The sequence below is a fragment of the Pelophylax lessonae genome (genome assembly GCF_965119305.1).
Source record: "Pelophylax lessonae genome assembly, chromosome: 9".
NCBI classification, from domain to species: Eukaryota; Metazoa; Chordata; class Amphibia; order Anura; family Ranidae; genus Pelophylax; species Pelophylax lessonae.
In genome coordinates, this window is record NC_138776.1 from 3,919,732 (window position 1) to 3,939,783 (window position 20,052).

Sequence of the window (20,052 nt, forward strand, 5' to 3'; positions counted from 1 at the left end):
CAATAAAATTATAGACTGATCATTTATTTGTCAGTGGGCAAACGTACAAAATCAGCAGGGGGGTCAAATACTTTTTCCTCTCATTGTATAGCACAATATCCATCAGCAGTGTTGTATGTATATAATATATATATATATATTTTTATTTCACATCATTTCCAGTTGTGATCAGCAAGCAGTGTTGGGTATGTAAATATTGCATATATCTTTTTTTTTTTTAAACTGTGTCTGAGCAGAAGCCGGTTCCATGCCCCACTGGGGACACTCCTCCCCCGACCCATCTTTCCCAGCTCCCCCCAATCAGCCTCCGCTGGCCAGGTCGGGAACCCGGATTCGGCTGCTGAGTAGAGAGTACCTGGAGCCGAGCTTCAGCATGGAATGGAGGTCAGGAGGAGGCCGGGAAGAGGGAGAGTGGGAGAAGTCGATGCACCATGGGCCTCTGGTTTGTACCGTGAAGTTAATAATTCACATCTATTCCGACCATTAACCTCTAAGATGGTTCTATTCAGAGAGTCAAATGGATCACCCTTTTCCAGGAACCTGGATATAAGAACATCAGCTTCCTTTAAAAAGCCTCCCTAAGAGTACAATTTATTTTCAAACGTAGAAACTGGCTCTTAGGGTTGGCATTCAACCAAGGGCTATAGTGACAACTCCTGGTACTGATGAAACTGTTACGATCGGACTCCTTGAAGAAGGTACTAGTAACTAGTCTGTCTCCATCAATTTAATGTTGAGGTCCAAGAAGTGGATCTGAGTTTTGCTCATCTCGTGCTGCAACAAAATACCCCGATCATTTGTGTTGAGCTGTCTCATATATTCATCCAATGATGCAGCATCCCGTGCCAAAGGAGGAGGACGTCATCTATGTAACGCCTCCAGAGGACCAATTCAGGTCTCCTGTTGGCATAGATGACGTCCTCCTCCCACTTGGCCATAAAGAGATTGGCCATACTGGACGCAAATGTTGCGCCCATTGCAACCCCTCGACTCTGTACATAAAAAACTCCCTGAAACCAAAAGAAATTGTGCTTCATGGAGAAGTCAAGCAGGTCAAGGATAAATTTCCGCTGAATCGGTGGAGGGAGGATTCCCTATCCAGATAATATTGGACAGCTGCATACCCATGTTCATGTGATATTATGGTGTAAAGGGACAACATGTCCGCTGTGGCCATTATGAACCCATCCCTCCACTCAATATCATTGACCAGATTAATAACTTGGGTTGAGTTATCCAAATTGTTACCACAAGGTTGGTAGTCCACGATTATTTAAAATGTCATTGTATGGCACAGTGTTAACAGTACCCTTCACTAGAACCACCCCCAACCCAATGAACAGTTATCCAATTACATTTGGTCATGTAGTGTAACGACTGTCGCTAGAAGAGAAAAATGAATTGAATACGAATTTGAAAAAAATATCAGACGTAAAGCTTGGATCTGTACAACATGACAAAACAGCATATCCCTGGCACAACTTACCGTCATTGTCAATGGTGAAGGGCACGTTGGGGGTGAGGATCTGGTAGAAGCAGACCTGGCTGTATTGAGGGGAGCAGTCCTGGTCCCACGCCTGCACACGCAACACACGCTCGTACATACGCCCCTCGGTGACAGAGGCCCGGAACACCCGTTCTCCAAAGACTGGGGCAAACTCGTTGACGTCGTTCACGCGGACGTGTACCGTCGCTCTATAACAGACATGAGAGTGTGAGATTCAACGGGTAAAAATATCCATGGCAGTTCATCTAATTATTAGTCAGGAAGGTGTGAAACAAGAGCCACCGTATACCAAGGACAAGATTAACGTAAAGGGGGTTCCATACTTCCTAAACAAAAGGGACGTTCTTGAACATTGATATAAAGAATGGCCCTCGGAGTACCATTTCCTTTTTCAGTGTGATTGGCTCACTGCCATTTCCAGAAGTCTGCAATAAGCTACAGGTCAAGATTTTAGGCACCCCCTGCAATAGGAATTTCAGTTTTGGTGAGAGATTCCCCAAGGGTTAAACACTTCTAAAGGGATGCTGACAATGCAGCTTTTCTCAATAGAACATGGAAAGTTCAACAGGTGATTATAATAAACCAGTTCTTCCTATTCAGAATCAGTGGCCGGAATCAGCAGCAGGAATAGCCAAGAACTGCACAGCTACACATAGGAAACTGAGCCCAGACCATATACACTCACCGCCCACTTTATTAGATACACATTGCTAGTAATGGATTGGACCCCCTTTTGCCTTCATTCTTGGTGGCATAGATACAACAAGGTGTTGGAAACGTTCCTCAGAGATTTTGCTCCATAGTGACATGATGGCATCACGCAGTTGCTGCAGATTTGTCGGCTGCACATCCATGATGCCAATCTCCCGTTCCACCACATCCCAAAGGAGCTCTATTGGATGAGATGTGGTGAGTGTGGAGGCCATTGGAGGACGGTGACCTCATTGTCATGGTGAAGAAACCAGTGGTGAGATGATTGGAGCTTTGTGACATGGTGCATTATCCTGCTGGGAGGAGCCATCAGAAGATGGGGACACTGTAGTCATAAAGGGATGGACATGGTCATCAAAAATACTCAGGTAGGCCGTGGCGTTTAATCCATCCTCAATTAGTACTAAGGGGCCCAATGTGTGCCAAGACCCCCCCACACCATTACACCACCACCACCAACCTGAACCATTACCCCCCCCCTCCTCTCCCACACCATTACACCACCAGCCTGAACCATTACCCCCCCGTCCTCTCCCACACCATTACAACACCACCACCAGCCTGAACCATTACCCCTCCTCCTCCCCCCACAACATTACACCGCCACCACCAGCCTAGACCATTAACACCATTACACCACCACCACCAGCCTGAACCATTACCCCCCTCCTCCTCCCCCCACACCATTACACCACCACCACCCCCAGCAGCCTGAACCATTATTCCCCCTCCTCCCCCACATCATTACACCACCACTACCAGCCTGAACCATTACCCCCCCTCCTCCCCCCACACCATTACACCTCCACCACCAGTCTGGACCATTACCCCCCCCCCAACACCATTACACCACCACCACCAGCCTGAACCATTACCCCCCTCCTCCTCCCCCCACACCATTACACCGCCACCACCAGCCTGGACCACTCCCCCCCAACACCATTACACCACCAGCCCGAACCGTTATTGCCCCTCCTCCACCACACCATTACACCACCACCACCAGCCTGAACCGGTGATACAAGGCAGGATGGATCCATGCGCCAAATTCTGACCCTCCCTCATCTGAATGTCGCAGCTAAAATTGAGATTTATCAGACCAGGCAATATTTTTCCAATCTTCTATTGTCCAATTTTGGTGATCCTGTGCCCATTGTAGCCTCAGTTTCCTGTTCTTGACCAATGTAGAATAGATGTCACCCCCAAACTCTTAGGCTGCTTAAAGCCAAAGGCTCCACCCCCATGCCATAAACCTTTCCCTTTACCTAAATAATTGAGACCACACCGTGCTTGGAGTTAATTGGCCACAGCAGCCATTTTATTAACCCTTTTACCTTAAAATTAACATAAGGAGAAAAAACATTCCTTACAAACATAAAACAATCAGTCATTAGGCCTGTTGGTCTTTGAGGCTCCTCCAAATAATTCCAAATCCTGCACTGCGGGACCTGTGCCCTGATAGGCCTCCAGCCGCGTCACCGGCTCGGAGACAAACCACTCCCCGCAGTGCCACCATTTTGAATTCCATTTAAACTGACATTAAATGGAATGCACCATAGGGACCCATACCAACGATGAGTCCCAACCATACCCTTATCCTAAACTGTTCACCTCCCCCGCCAGCAAAGACCAACAAAACGCCACCAGCACCCAAGGGTGACACCTTACCCTTGCGTGCCCCTCCAAACCCTCAAGGCTCGCTGGATCCCATCCTGTAATCCCAGGGCCCATAAATCTATACCCACCGCATGGAGGTGGACTCCATCATCCCGCAGATACCGCCATGTGTCCACTTCCAACTCCAGGTGGCGAACCACCAACCCCCCATTCCGACACACAAAGCGCCCCACTTCCTTGTTCAACTTAATCCGAGCCTTATTAAGGCGCGCGACCGACCTGGCCATGCGCCAGGACGTGCGGGCCACCATATCCGACCAAACTACAAGCAGCGCCGGAAAAGCCGTGCGCAGCCGAAGGAAATCCAACTTTATGTCCCTGATCAAGGCCCGCGCGGACCTGGCCCCCAAATCGTTGCCCCCGGCATGCAGCACCAAAACATCTGGCTGCCTGTCCAACCGGGCGAAACGATGCACTTCGGGAAGGACCCTGCCCCAAGTAAGCCCCGGCACCCCCAGCCACCTGACACAAGCCTCGTGCCGAGAAAAACCAAGTTGTCTACCATTAGGACGCACATCAGCTCTCCGGGCCCCCCAGAAAACATACGAGTGTCCCACGATCCAAACAAGGCAGGGTTCCAAACCTACAAGAAAAGGGGACAAAAGGAAAAGAAAACCAACCAATAATCAGATAACCAGCCGGGCCCACACCCCCCCCGCGACAAAACCACCCCCCGTACATACCCTACACCAACAGCTGTGGACGAACGTACAACAAGAACCTCCTAGACTCCCAGCGCCCAATGCGTTTGACCGCATCGTCATTCAATCCCCAGCGTGCAGCCTCAGTGGCCGCCCCGATCCGAAAGGAATGAGATGCAAACCTACTGGCATCCAAACCCAAAGAGCCCACACACCTTCTGAACACCGATACAAATTGAAAACGAGATAACGACGACCCGTCCGCATGCATTAAAAATGAACCGGGCCGCGAAGGGCGGATTGCCCAGTAATCCCGAACCGCCCCTACCGGGCACAGCGGTGAAGACGGCACCGCGAACAACCGGACACGGACCCCCTTGCCACTCTGGTCCGTTTTGGACCGTCGAAGGAGGATAGTAACCCCCTCCCGACCGACAGAGACATCCTGACCCAATAGGCCCCCCGGCACCGTCCGGGAGGAGCTGACCAATTCCCCAATCCGGAAAGCCCCGAAAAAAGCGAGAGAAAAGGCCGCCTTAAACAACACCACCTCGTAACTCGAGGCGCAGTGCTCCCCCAATTGCCGGCAGACGTCCTGCAAAAGAGCGAAGGACACCGGGCGCCTAGTGTCCCTCCTCCGATAAGCCCTGGAATAGCCCCGTAACGCTTGTCTCACCCTGAAGTCCTTCGTGTAATCCTGACAACCCAGAAATTTAAACAGAAAGGCCAAGCCGGACAACTTGCGAGCCACAGCGGAAGCCGACGCGCCCCTCTCAAAATGATCAGAGACAAAAGAAAGTAACACCCACCTGACCTCCGGACTCAGAGGATCCACCGATGCCACCCGCAACACCTCCAGCCACTCCAACCATACCTTGCAATAAGCCGACCACGTGGACTCGCTCACCGACTTCCTGATCCATCCAGCGAGGACCCCAAGGCAATCCCCCATAGCCACTCCGGACACGTGACTCCGCGTTGCTCCGCTGCCGGTGCCAACTCCCGGAACCTGTCCCACTGAAAACGAGACAGCGCGTCAGCAATATCATTCTTAACCCCCGGAATGTGCACAGCGTACAGGAAAACATTCAACCGTAGACACCGCAAAACCAAATACCTGAGGAGGCGCACCACCGGCTGAGACGAAGCCGACGCGCGGTTGATCACCTGAACCACCCCGAGATTGTCGCAATGGAGGCGAACCTTCAGGTTCCTGAACTCCGCCCCCCAAATCTCCAGGGCCACCACCACCGGGAACAGTTCCAGCAACACCAAGTTGCTGACCAGCCCCGCTACCTGCCATGCCCCCGGCCAAGGGGCGGCGCTCCACGCCCCCCGGTGAAAAGCCCCATACCCCGCCGAACCAGCAGCATCGGTAAACAGTTCCAAATCAAAGTTGCTGATCGGCCCGGCCATCCACAAGGATCTACCATTGTATGTGGCCAAAAAACCGTGCCACAGACGCAAGTCATCCCTGTGTTCCCTGTTGAGCCTGACGAAGTGAGTGGGCAACTTCACCCCCGAAGTCGCCGCCGACAGCCGTCGGCAGAAAACCCGGCCCATGGGCATAATGCGGCAGGCAAAATTCAATTTACCCAGCAACGACTGCAAGCTGCGCAACTGAATCTTGCGCAAACCCAGCACCCCTTCAATTTCAGCTCTCAAAGCCCCCAATTTATCCTCCGGTAGGCGACACTCCATGGCCTCCGAATCCACGACAATGCCCAGGAAGCTGAGCACCGTGGACGGGCCTTCCGTCTTGTCGGGGGCCAACGGAATGCCGAAGCTCCCGGCCACATGCTGCAACGTGGCAAGCAGGATCGCGCACCCGTTGGAAGAGGGCGGGCCCACACACAGAAAGTCGTCCAAATAGTGGATCACCGAATTCACACCGGAAACCTCCCGAACCACCCACTCCACAAAGGAACTGAAGGTCTCAAACAGCGCGCACGATATGGAGCAGCCCATAGGAAGGCAGCGATCCACATAATACGCCCCTTGCCACCGGCAGCCCAGCAATCGAAAACTGTCCGGGTGAACCGGGAGCAACCTGAACGCCGCCTCAATGTCCGATTTGGCCATCAAGGCCCCCCGCCCATAATGTCGCACCCAGGCCACCGCGGCGTCAAAGGAAATGTAAGACACCGTACAGGCATCCGGGTCGATGGCGTCATTCACGGACCCACCCTTTGGGAAGGAGAGGTGGTGAATGAGGCGAAACTTGTTGGGTTCCTTCTTGGGAACCACCCCCAACGGCGAAACCACCAAGTCACGCACCGGCACCTCCGAGAACGGGCCCGCCATGCGACCGAGAGCCACTTCCTTGTGCAACTTATCCGACACCACCAAAGGGTGGCGCAATGCCGAACGCAAATTCCTCGCCACCGGCGGCACCGAGGCCAAAGAGCAAGGGATACGAAAACCCACCGCAAAACCCTCCCCCAGAAGTCGGGCAGCCGCCCTATCGGGGTACCTATCTAGAAAAGGCCGCAGCCTTTCCACCCTCACCGGCGTCGTCCCCTTTGTGCGAAGGCTCTCCGGACCGCCCTTTTCCGGACTTAAAACACCGAGCCAAGGAATGGGAACCTCCGCAACCGGAGCATTCATGTTTAAAGCGACATGTGCCACCGAACTTACAGGAACCCTCATTAAATTGCCAGCAGAAACCCCTCCTCTTTGCGGCCGGCTGTCCCGGGGTCGCAGAACCACCGGCCCCCCCTGGAAAAAACTGATTCGGAGCCTTCGCAGACGACATGAGCCGCATCCACAGGCTGATGTCCTTGTGGTCCCACCGCAAGGACGGCCTAACCGCCTTCCGCTGCCGGAACTGTTCGTCGTACCGCAGCCAGGCCGACCCCCCGTAAACCCGATAGGCTTCCCCTACAGCGTCCATGTAGCAGAACAGGGCCGAGCAGTTTTCCGGCGCCTTTTCCCCTATGATGCCCGCCAGAATGGCAAAGGCCTGCAGCCAATTGGCGAAGGTCCGAGGGATAAGCCGATAGCGTCGCGCCTCCTCGTCCTCCTTCTTGCGCTCCTCCGGTTTAACCCTGTCCAGGTGAAACTTCTCGAGGGGCAACAGCGTGAAGATTTCCACGTACTCACCCTTCCAGATCTTCTCCCGGACTTCCTGCTTCAAATGTGCCCCCAACGGGCCCTCAAAACAAACATATACCTCACCTTTCGCTGAATCGTCCAGGCGAACAGCGTCCGCCTTCCCCTCCTTCGCCGTCCCGGTCTTGTCCCCCGCCGCCCCGGCCGTCACCGCCACCACTGCCGGCGCACCAACAACCTGGGGAGGGGCCCCAGCCCCCCCCGCAACTAGCCCCGTGGAAGACGGCCCCGCCAGCCCCGGGGCCCCCCCCGGCTCCGTGCCCGAGCCCCCCGCCGGAGGCACCCAAGCCGCCGCTGGAGACAAGCGGCCCCCGTCCCCCGGGGGCAAACGCCCCAAGAGGTCCCGTAGACCCAGGAGGAAGCCCCTCAAACCCCCATCATCACCCCCTTCCGGGGTCCCCGCCCCCACTGGCCGGGACACCCCCACCCCCCGAGCCCCTCCAGCACTCCCACCCCCCACATCAAACAAGCCCCGCAAATCAGACAAAGCCAGAGAAGGAATTGTGACCTCACCTGTCTGCCCAGGGGGGGCGCCCCCAGCCGCCGATCCAGCCTCCCTCGTCGCCGACCGACCACCGACATCCTCTTCCACATCCGATCCGGACACCTCGCCTTCCGAACGATCGTCCCCGGGCACCGCCGACATCCGTCCACCAGGTGTCGCACTCCCGCCATCTGCAGAGCCGAGCGACAGGCGTCCACGCCCCCGTACTCCAGCTCCGCCCGACGGAGACCTCTGTGAACCAGCCGAACTTCCGATGACCCGGCCACGTGACTTGCCCCGCCGCGTCATCTCTCTGCGCCCAGCCGAGGCCGACTCCGAGTCCCGCCGATCACCGCTGCCACCGGCTGCCATGAAGCCGCTCCCACGCCGAGGCACCCCTCCGACCGGAGCATCGCCAGTAGGGGAGCCCGCCAGTCCAGTAGCACCCCGGCGAGAGGGACGGGGAGAGACCGAAGGCCGCCTCCCCCCACTACCCCCAGAGCTCCGTCCATGCAGAGGATTCCTCCCAGAGGCGCGCACGGCCGCAGCAGGAGTACGCTTAGCCGGCGGCCCTGAAGGGTCCCTGTCGGGGCTCCTAGGATGACGCTGAGCTCGAGGGGAAGGGTCCGGTGAAAAACGCTCCGGCGGCCGTGACCGCCGAGCCCGCGGGACCGCAAGCCCCTCCGAATCCTGTGCAGTCCTGAACCCCCATCAACGTGGAGACCTGGGACCGGAGCCACTCAGTCCCCTTCACCGCGGCAGCGGCCTTAATTTGCTCCAGCAAAACGTCCAAATCCGCCATCACAGACCAGGGAAGCTGAGGTGAGATGCTCTGCAGTGAAAAAGGTGGGTGACCAAGCTTCTTCTTCCTTCGTCCGTTGAACTTCCACTGACCTCCAATCTGAGGGGCCACCCCTCCTAACTGTACCTCAACCCCTCCCAAACCTGATACACCAATCCCTGAATACCCCCCAACTCAAAACAATTTAATTTAACTCACACCTGCCCTGTCTCCCCTCTTCACATGGTCATGTCTGCCCTGCGCTATTTTTTTTTTTTTTTTCTCGCTTCGGGCCTTGCTTAGCTGACAGGAGTGGCACCCGGTGTGGTCTTCTGCTGCTGTAGCCCATCTGCTTTAAGGTTGGAACTTTTGTGCGTTCAGAGATGGTATTCTGCATACCTTGGCTGAAATGAGTGGTTATTTGAGTTACTGTTGCCTTTCATCATCTGGAACCAGTCTGCCCATCCCCCTCTGACCTCAACAAGGCATTTTCCTTCATACAACTGCCGCTCACTGGATATTTTCTCTTTTTCCCACCATTCTCTGTAATCCCGAGAGATCCCAGAAATACTCAGACCAGCCTGTCTACCACCAACAACAAATAACATGCAAGTGTCAGCGACCTACGGCCTGGGGGCCGCACCTGGCCCCCGCCCACGAAATGTCCGGCCCGTCAGTGCATGTGATGAATTCATGTGCACACGACCCGTGGACATTTTAAAGTGGTTTGTTAAACCACTTTGTTATGTTTACACAAACCTCCCTGTTTGCTAATGACAAGTGCCCCAATGCCTGTGCTTTATTAATAAAATGCCGCTATATACCTGATTTCCGAGTGCCGCTCGGCGCTCACGTGACCGGCCGACTCTCCCCTCTCCTGATCTGACAGCTAGAGCGGGAGGAGCTGAGAGTCCCCCGCTGACGTCAGCAGGGAGGGGAGGAGGAGGGAGCCAGCTGGTCATGTGAGTGCTGAGCAGCGCTCGAAAATCAGGTATATAGTAGCATTTTATTAATAGAGCACAGGCACTGTGCTTAAACATAACAAAGTGGCTTAAATAGTAGGTTAAGTAGCGGGGGGGGGGGGGCTGTGTAATATGCAGGGGGTGTGTGTAGGGGGGCTGTGTAATATGCAGGGGGGCTATGTAATATGCAGGGGGAGGCGGTATAATATGCAGGGGGAGCTGTGTGAAAAATGCAGGGGGGCTGGGTGATGTGCTGTGGAGGCTGTGTAATATGCAGGGGGGGCTGTGTAATGTAAAGGGGTCCAGAGGTACCGGGCTGTGTAATGTAAAGGGGGCCAGAGGTGCAGGGGACTGTGTAATGTAAGATGGCCAGAGGTGCGGGGCTGTGTAATGTAAGGGGGCCAGAGGTGCAGGGGGCTGTGTAATCTAAAGGGGGCCAGAGGTGCAGGGGGCTGTGAAATGTAAAGGGGGCCAGAAATGCAGGGGGCTGTGAAATGTAAAGGGGGCCAGAGGTGCGGGGCTGTGTAATGTAAGGGGGCCAGAGGTGTGGGGACTGTGTAATGTAAAGGGGCCAGAGGTGCAGGGGGCTGTGTAATGTTATCCTCATTTATTAGCAGGTGAATGCGGCCCTCCATGCATTCACATACGTACATTGAATCTTGCCCTTAAGTGGAAGAAGGTTGCTGACCCCTGCTTTAAAGTAAAGTTTATTTACAGTGAAACCAAAATCCATCTAAAAGCCAGCAAACAGAAAACACAACAAACCTAAAGATATAAGTGAACCCAAACCAAATGACAAATTACCTAAATAACAAAAAACTATATACAATACAATCAAAATGGGGAACACAGAAAAACAGGGTAAAACTCAAGATGCAAGGAGGAGGGGGGAACCAGGACTGGGACCAGGAACAAGGGGAGCAGATATAAAGCAGCAGGGTACAGGATGCCGGGCAAGAGCAAGATCAGTAGCAGGCTAAATGACAAGCAGTATCTGGCAGCAAAGCAAAACACTGATGCGAAGTGTAATAGTAGAGGAGGGACTAAATACCCTCCCAGCGGCCAGCATCAGGTGGAGACTGATTACTGGAATCTGCTGGGAGACACCTGCTGGTGGACTCTGGAACTTCAACCTCACACTCTGGCAAGCACAGTGCCACCAGCAGGCAGCAGGTAATCACTAAAATCTGCCCTGAGAAATGCCCTGCAGTTATCATTGGTATGCTTGCAGACAAGAATTGGCTCTAGGCAGTGGAAGATTAGCACTGAAATTAAATAAAGGTAAAAAAAAATAGCACCTGGGCACAAAATCATTCATTTATATATACTTCTCAACAGCCACAAAGGATATAAATCCACTTTGTGTGCTCCAAATGCCTTTACAAACTCAGAAACTACCTTATTAAAGTAGCTGTGACCTGATCACTGTGCTGTACATAGCCTGTGCAGAAAGCAGAGCTGTGGGAGGGGCCCAACAGGGCCCACCCACTACAGAAAACTACAGGAAGGGGCGGAGACAAGACCAGTCCACCTGCACAAGGAGAGAGAGAGCAATAGTGGTCTTTATTACAGGAAGTCTCACACTGGATTACTGCACAGATCTGGAAGAAATACACAAAGAACACTGAGATTCATGGAAGAAGACAAATATCTCTCGTATTTCATAAATACTTTCTTATCCTGGACTTCAGCTTTACAGCACTTTACCAATTTAAATGTCAAGTCGAAAGGTCTTAAAGCCTGGCATGGGAAGAAGACAACATGGATATTTGACTAACTTGTGCGACTTCTTGCTGTTTGCTCCATCGGGACCTTCTCCGCAGTCATGAGCCTGGATGGTGAAGGTGTGCTCTCTTTGTGCCTCGCAATCTACGGGGCCCTTGGCACGGATCAAACCTTCCCCTGTTGTCCGGTCCAGAACAACAGCTTCAAAGGGAGTCCCAGGTCCATGAATCCGAAATCCGCAGATTTCACCTACAACATGGGAAGAGAGGAAACAATGGCACACGGTGTGATTATAAAGATGTCCCTGTGACAATGGTGTCCTGGTGCTTCATGTACGTTCCATCTTAATCTCATGGGACAACAAGGCTAGTGTCATTGTATCAATGTAGTCAGTGGTTAAAGGACTGCCTTGGTCAAAACAAGGAAAAGCAATTTTGGGTGCCGTTGACCGGGTCTGACCTTCTATTGCAGCTTTTCTTAACCTTTATACCCCCTAGAGGGCTGCTAGGTTTTGGGTCCCTCTAATCCTGCACAGCCAGGCAACACACATTTTTCCAGCTTGCATTCTCAGCCACTAACCAGTCCTTTGGTTTGTTTTTATGTTTTATTGAGGGAATATAAATTTGGATGGGGGTGGGGTTATGGGATGCCCAAATTGGGTTCAGCAACAACTTGTAGGGCAACTTCTCTACGTACAACTTGTAGAAAAATGGATCCCAGACTGAACTTCCCCCAATCTCTAAGAGAATACCTCATCTGCTTTCAGTAGCTCTATGCCCCCTTAGTGGAAATAACAAAGTCTCAACTGTATGCAGGTGCTCTATGTCCCCTTAGTATAAAATGCCAGCACACCTGGCTTTTATGAGTGAATCCCAGAACAGGGGGGTTAAGGTAAGCTGTGACACTGTCCCTTTTAAAGGCTAGCTAAATATTGCATCTGCCTGCCTTCTCCCTCTGTTGGCTCTGGGGGTGGTAGGTACCGATCCTCCCTTTGCGATACAGGATGTCTCCTGGAATGGACTGAAGGGTGGTGAAGATCCCTCTATTCAAACTGCTCATTTACTTCCTTCCTCAGTTCCTGCTTGGAGGCAGGACCCCCAATGCCAGGGGCCCCATCCAGTCCTCACGACCTTCAACTCAGCACAGCATACTCCAACCAGCAACCCCTCTACTGGCCAGGTTCTTCAGTATTTATGGGCACATCTTACCACCCTGCCACGCCTCTTGCCTGGGGATTGATCAAACAGCCATAAATATTCAGATTCCTGTCTCTGTACCTCGGCCCACTAGCTTCCAGAAGTTTCTGGAAACTTCTAGAACCAGGTGGAGGTGACAGAAGCCTGACCGGCAGAGCCCTCCAGCCTGACCTGAACTTGAACCCCACAGACATGCTCACTTTAGCTAATTGTGAGCCAAACAAAATGTACCTAGCTATGTACACTAGGGGGTGCTACAAATGATTTTGAGGTCTCAGGGAGCCCCTGGTAAGATTAGTCCATCAGGGTCATGGGGAAAATGTAGCACCTGCCTAGATACAGTAGGTGCTAGGATTAGTTTGTTTTAGACCTGGGTCACTGTGTTCACTGGAACTGTATTTTAGTTGATGGGTAAATATAGCTTGTCTCACTGCAACCAGTGTGGCTGTAATTGTTATGTTAGGTAAATTTAGTTGTGCTCACTGTAATCAGTGTAGCTGCATGTGATTAGTTAGGTCTGCTCAGTGTTTCAGCTGATGGTTTGCCTGTTTCCCCTGATTTCCTGAGAGCTGGAGAACGCTCTGGAACATTCACTATATTACGAAAAGTATTGGGACTCCTGTCTTTACACACACATGAACTTTAATGACATCCCAGTCTTAGTCCGTAGGGTTCAATATTGAGTTGGCCCACCCTTTGCCGCTATATAGGAAGGGGCCATCCCCAAACTGTTCCCACAAAGTTGGGAGCATGAAATTGTCCAAAATGTCTTTGTATGCTAATGCCTTAAGAGTTCCCTTCACTGGAACTAAGGGGCCAAGCCCAACCCCTGAAAAACAACCCTACACCATAATACCCCCTCCACCAAATGATTTGGACCAGTGCACAAAGCAAGGCCCTTAAAGACATGGATGAGAGAGTTTGGGGTAGAGGAACCTGATGGGCCTGCACAGAGTCCTGACCTCAACCTGACAGAACACCTTTGGGATGAATTAGAGTGGAGACTGCGAGCCAGGTCTTCTTGTCTAACATCAGTGCCTGACCTCACAAATGCTCTTCTGGAAGAATGGTGAAACATTCCCATAGACACTCCTAAACCTTGTGGACGGCCTTCCCAGAAGAGTTGAAGCTGTTATAGCTGCAAAGGGCAGAGCCAACTCAATATTGAACCCTATGGACTAAGACTGGGATGTCATTAAAGTTCATGTGTGTGTAAAGGCAGGCGTCCCAATACTTTTGGTAATATAGTGTAGGGGTGGAGCAATGCAAATAGCATCATGGGAGGGTGGCCTAAAGGCTGCTAGGAGTCTGTATAAATACTATGAGACACAGAACAGTTGGGTCTTTGCCTGCAGGGGAAAGGTCCAGCCTGGAGGGCCAGGGCAGTACTCCCATGTGCTTGCTGCTTGTGAGGCCTCAGGAGGGTGACCTGGATGCTGAAGCTACAGAGAGCTGACTGTGGGGCTGTGTAATGTTCTGGTACCTTTGGGTACCCTAATTACTCTTTCATAAGTGTATGCGCCCCACCATTCTCTTTTGGTAAGGTGCGCATACACCTTTAAGACTGATGCTGTCATCACTGAGCGCCGGACTGGATGGCTATTTAGATCGCCGGCTCTCACTCATATGTGTTCGTTCAAACTGCTTTGTGCCTTGATGCTAACCTGTCTTGAAGCTCTCATGCTTGCAAGCATACCTCACTGTCGGAACCACGCTGCGCTGATCCCTGTATCCCGCTACCGGATCATCCGCTCTTGCCGAACCTCTCCTCTGCTACATTGCTATTAGTGATAAGTACCCCACAGGGGAGACCTCTATAACCTTTATACTAAAGCTTACACTATCTAGCTCTGCATACTAAGGACTATTACTACATCTGCATTATCTAAGATTGCTAGCTCTTGAGCCTACTACCACCTGTTCTTGCACTGGGTTGATCTCTCTTGTATGTCCACCTGCTACTCTGTCATCTACTACCATACATGATTGCTAAACCTATCTGCATCCCATCTGCTACTATCTTACATTCAAGAACATTTCCTTTCAAGTGTCTGTCATCTACCATCTCTACCCAACCTGTCTCTTCAGCCTATCATCACTGTGTTACTATATACATAAGTCACTCTAGGAAACATCTTATTGAGTGTGTGTATTTACTTGCTGAATTGAGATCATCCACACATGATGAGTCATTGAGAGTTGGGATTGGTGTCTCAGCGTTTCTCTACATGACTACTGAAGTGGAATATTTCTGCAGCTGAAAATCCACATCATACGTAAAACGCAGGAGCGTTACAGGCTGTCATCGAAAGATCTGGTGTGATATCACCGAAGAAAGGTGTCGCTTGGATGTTGGAAGGAGGCAACCAACTGTCCCAGGACACTTGTAATTACAGACAGTGAGAGAGATCTTGAAGACTTTTGGGCTCCTGCCACCTCTCTTGTGAGAGTCAGCTGTGTGATTGACCAAAGGGGACATCGGCTGGTGTCCTGAAGAGCTCAGTCTAGTTGATTCTATGTGAACCTGGGCAATCTCCAGTGGCTCCTTCTGGGGTAACGCTTTACTTACCTAGTTGAGACTATGGACTGCATACAACCTTGGCTAGCAGCCAAAATCTTCAGGCTATCCTCACTAATCAATTATCCAAATGGAGAAACCACAAGAGAGCTCAGAAATAGTTAAAGCCACTCTGTCTCTAGTTTAAAATAAAAAGGAACAAAAGGTCATTGCTAATGCCTTGGCCCTTGACCCCACTGGAGAACTTATGAGTGGACTCAACTATGCCTCATTGCACGGTTTCCATGCTATATTCTCCATGTATTTCAAGCGTTTCAATGCTACCTGCGAATACAAAGAAATAAAATCCAGAACGTTCCTTACCAATTTCCCCAGAATATTTCCTATTGAAACATAAACTCTAAAATTTCCTGCAGAATCCAAGAAGGCAATTTTATAATACTCCCCCGATGGTATCTGACACCCTCTAAGTTACATGAGATCTAGCCCACTCATTCTGGTGTTTGTTGGTGCTGTCATCCATGTATTAGTAAGTTCTTGCACACATCGTGTGGATGTCATCCTATTGGAGCTTTCTGGTATAAAGTCGGCTTTTTATAATTAGGTTTTTCTTGCTGACATCCCCAATTCCCCAAGTGGTGCTACTAATAAAAATTCCTGGGACTATTACTTGATGCCAAAAATGCGATTTTGAGATTCTTCTTGTTTGTGGCCAGACAGGCCATCCCCAAACATGGTTAGCTCTAGGGGGGTGCTGGGATGGGCTGCTCACCCTCCTCCCCCCCACTTCACCTTGGACGCTGAGCCACTGCACACTGTCTAGGCACAGGCAGCCGAGATCCTCCTTCACACACTACACTACATACTGCGATCGCATTCCCCACACAGCCAGGGCCCCCGATATCGGATGTTCACAGGGAGGGTAATGGGGGCTGTGGGGGGGGGGGGGGTTACAGGACTGATCCTCTGTGTGGCTCTCTTCAGCAGGTGACAGCCGGCTTCTCCTCCTTTCCCTACTGTCGGATTTCACCTGCTGCAGACAGAGTCAGACAGTAGATCAGTCCTGTAATTGCCTCCCCCGCAGCCCCCAACACCCTCCCTGTGCACCATCCTCTTCCCTCGCAGCGCTGCCAGCTTCCATCCTCTCCCGCCGGCTGCTGCTGAAGGCACACAGGGGGATGTTTCATTATTGAGAGCGGGGAGCCGGTAACTGTTATATTTACCGGCCCTTTCCTTTCTTGAATGCACACAGTGAGCTTTTTATACCAATCGCTCCTGTGTCCATTCATTACTGAAGCATAGTAAACTGTTTGTGAATGAACGGGAGCCTCTGTACAGAGCTTTCTGTTCACTCACTGTCCAGTGCAATTAAGACTGCAGAGAAAGGGTTTGAGGAATGTATGTCCTCAGTCCCTTTCTCTGTCTCAAAAAGAATGAGACATCAGGGGTCTGTTTAGACCCCTAATATTTCACTAAAGAAAGAGTTGTTAAAATAAGAAAAAAATTAAAAAAATAAGAAAAAATGTAAGAAAGAAGAAAAAAAATAAGAGCAAATTTATGCCTTACTGACCCCCTGTACACTGCCCCACCAATTCCTGTACACTCTCCTACCGACCTCTCATCCTTTGCCCTGCTGATCCCCTTTACACTGTCCTGCTGCCCCCTGTCCTCTGTCCTGCTGGCCCCTGTATACTGCCCCACCAATTACTGTACACTCTCTTACCGACCTCTAATCCTTTGCCCTGCTGATCCCCTTTACACTGCCCTGCTGCCCCCTGTCCTCTGTCCTGCTAGCCCCTGTACACTGCCCTACCAATTCCTGTACACTCTCCTGCTGACCTCCCCTCCTTTGCCCTGCTGCCCCCCTTTACACTGCCCTGCTGCCCCTTGTCCTCTTTCCTGTTGGCCCCTGTACACTGCCCTACCAATTCCTGTACACACTCCTGCTGACCTCCCACCTTTTTCCCTGCTGCCCCCCTTTACACTGACCTGCTGGCCCTTGTCCTACTGGTCCCTGTACACTGCCCTGCCAATTCCTGTACACTCTCCTGCTGACCTCCCATTCTTTTCCCTGCTGCCCCCCTTTACACTGCCCTGCTGCCCCTTGTCCTTTGTCCTGCTGGTCCCTGTACACTGCCCTACTAATTCCTGTACACAACCCTGCTGACTTCCCATCCTTTGCCTTGCTGCCCATTGTCCTCTGTCCTGCTGGCCCCTGTACACTGCCCTACCAATTCCTGTACAATTCCTGTAAACACTCCTGCTGACCTCTTATCCTTTGCCCTGCTGCCCCTTTACACTGTCCTGCTACCCCCTGTCCTCTGTCCTGTCGCCCCCTGTACACTGTCCTACCAATTCCTGTACACTCTCCTGCTGATCTCCTATCCTGTGCCTGCGACCCCCCGTTACACTGCCCTGCTGCCCCCCTTTACACTGCCCTGCTGCCCCCTGTCCTCTGTCTTGCTGGCAGCTGTACACTGCCCTTCAAACTAATAGCCTCTGTACACTGGCTTCACAGGCTCATTTTAAAGGGATAAGTAGCCAGAACCTACTTATGAGAAGGCCAATTCTGCTAGCGGCACGGTGGATTACATTTCAAGGCGCAACTGAAAGTTGGAGAGATCTGAGCAAAGTCCTTGCTATGCATACCGCATTACACCGATCATTCCTGCCAGTACCTGCGTATCTCAGTGGTGCATCCTTGTCCAAAGCAAAGAGTGGTGGGTTAAGAAGCACGGTGTTGTCATTCTCCATTATGATCCCCTGGTACTGAGCTTCCATCCATGGTTTGTGCTTGTTACCTGCAGAAAGGACACAAATTACCTGTTAGAAGGGACAGATCCATCGCTCAACCATTTTACTACGCAAAAACCCAACAGCATTGAAAGTAATTCTATAGACAAAACTTTTTCTTTTTCATTTTGAAAACCATAGGTTAGGTTTTTTTTTTTTATTTTGTAATCTTTCTCAGGAAGATTTCCATTCACTTCCTGCCCTATAGACCCAACAGGAAGTGAGAGGATGTCTTTCCTATTGGAGGGAAATCCTCTGTTAGACAGTTGTCAGGGGAACAAGCATCCCAATTGGAGAATTTACCCTCTGTAGCACACTCCTAGGTAGGTGCTAGTGAGGACATGGCTCGGTTTGGCGGGGGGGGGGGGGTGAGTGTAGCATCCTCCTAGGTAGGTGATAGTGAGGACATGGCTCGGTTTGATAGGCGGTGAGTGTAGCACCCTCCTAGGTAGGTGCTAGTGAGGACATGGCTCGGTTTGGTGGGGGGTGAGTGTAGCACCCTCCTAGGTAGGTGCTAGTGAGGACATGGCTCGGTTTGGTGGGGGGTGAATGTAGCATCCTCCTAGGTAGGTGCTAGTGAGGACATGGCTCGGTTTGGTGGGGGGTGAGTGTAGCATCCTCCTAGGTAGGTGCTAGTGAGGACATGGCTCGGTTTGGTGGGGGGTGAGTGTAGCATCCTCCTAGGTAGGTGCTAGTGAGGACATGGCTCGGTTTGGCGGGGGGTGAGTGTAGCACCCTCCTAGGTAGGTGCTAGTGAGGACATGGCTCGGTTTGGTGGGGGGTGAGTGTAGCACCCTCCTAGGTAGGTGCTAGTAGTATAGTTTTTGGCTCTGTCTGCCTATCAGAGGAGCAGCAGGCAAATCTATATTGCTTTCTGCCTACCAGAGAGCAGGATCTGTGAGTGAGGTCTGATCAGTGTGCTCAGTATGCGATTCATTCTGTGTAGAGAGTGTTTCACGCTGGACCAATAGGGAGGCATGTTGGACAGTGGGAGGAAACTTGACAAATGGATGCATAGGCTTTGGTACAGTCCTGGTGATTGGTGGGGGGCAGGTTGCCTCGGTGCATTCTGGGATACTGTATAAAAGCCAGAAGCACATGTGCTGCGGGGTCTTTGGCTGGAGAGCGGAGTCCTGAAGGGAGGTCGGCAGCTGCCTCCTCCTCTGTAGCAGTGGCATGTGGCCTCAGGAGGTCGTCCTGAGGGCCAGAGGAGTAGAGCTGAAGCCAGAGGTCCAGGAGAAGCTGACTGAGGGGGAGACTCTGGAAAAACAGTATCGTGAGTACAGGGGATCGTGTCTAGGGGCCTGACCTGAGGGGGGCCATCCCAGGAGTAGGATAGTCAGTGGACGGGTGTCAGTGGTCAAGAAGAAAGATACTAAGGAGAGTGTCCTGAAGATAAAATCAGTTCATCAAGTCATCTGGGAAAGAGGCTTAAAACTAAATTCACCTCAGTGGCAAGGTGGATCAACAGCCTGGATGTACCAAGCAAAAAAAGTCCTCAAATCTTGTGCATAGTTAATTTGGGGTATTCCCTTCTCCTATCCCTAATTCATCAATAAAACACAAAAACAACTACATACCCCTGGACTGTTTATTGAATGAGCAAGAAAGAAAAGTGAGAGACTGTTAATGTTAAGGTTGTTAACCCAGGGGGACCCGAAGTGTGAAATCCAGCAGTCCTCAAGGGGGCAGTGCTACGCCTCTATTCAAAATTTTGGAAATTTACCCCTCACTTTCATTCCCAGTGATATCGGTTATCAGGACAGTTAGAGAGGGCAAATCTCCATTACGGGGGCAAAGACAGCTATGCAAAACCTGACAGTGGCTCAAACTTCTCACCACTCTATACAAATCAAAAACAAAAAAAAAAAAGATTGATTTTAGTTATACTTTAAGTCATACCAGTGGGGGAAAATAATGATTTGATCCCCTGCAGATTGTTTAAG

At 51.5% G+C, this 20,052-nt stretch overlaps 1 protein-coding gene across 2 annotated transcripts in view; it reads right to left on the minus strand.

Moving 5' to 3' along the window:
• The window catches only part of CLSTN3 (calsyntenin 3), a 159,713-nt gene that overhangs the window by 53,494 nt on the left and 86,167 nt on the right, over positions 1–20,052 (minus strand). For both annotated transcript variants that reach the window (XM_082267374.1, XM_082267375.1), the window contains exons 3-5: positions 17,992–18,114; positions 11,653–11,848; positions 1,487–1,695 (exon numbers count right to left, since the gene is read on the minus strand). In XM_082267374.1, the coding sequence (XP_082123500.1) occupies positions 1,487–1,695; positions 11,653–11,848; positions 17,992–18,114 (528 nt within the window). The remainder of the gene's footprint in view (positions 1–1,486; positions 1,696–11,652; positions 11,849–17,991; positions 18,115–20,052) is intronic.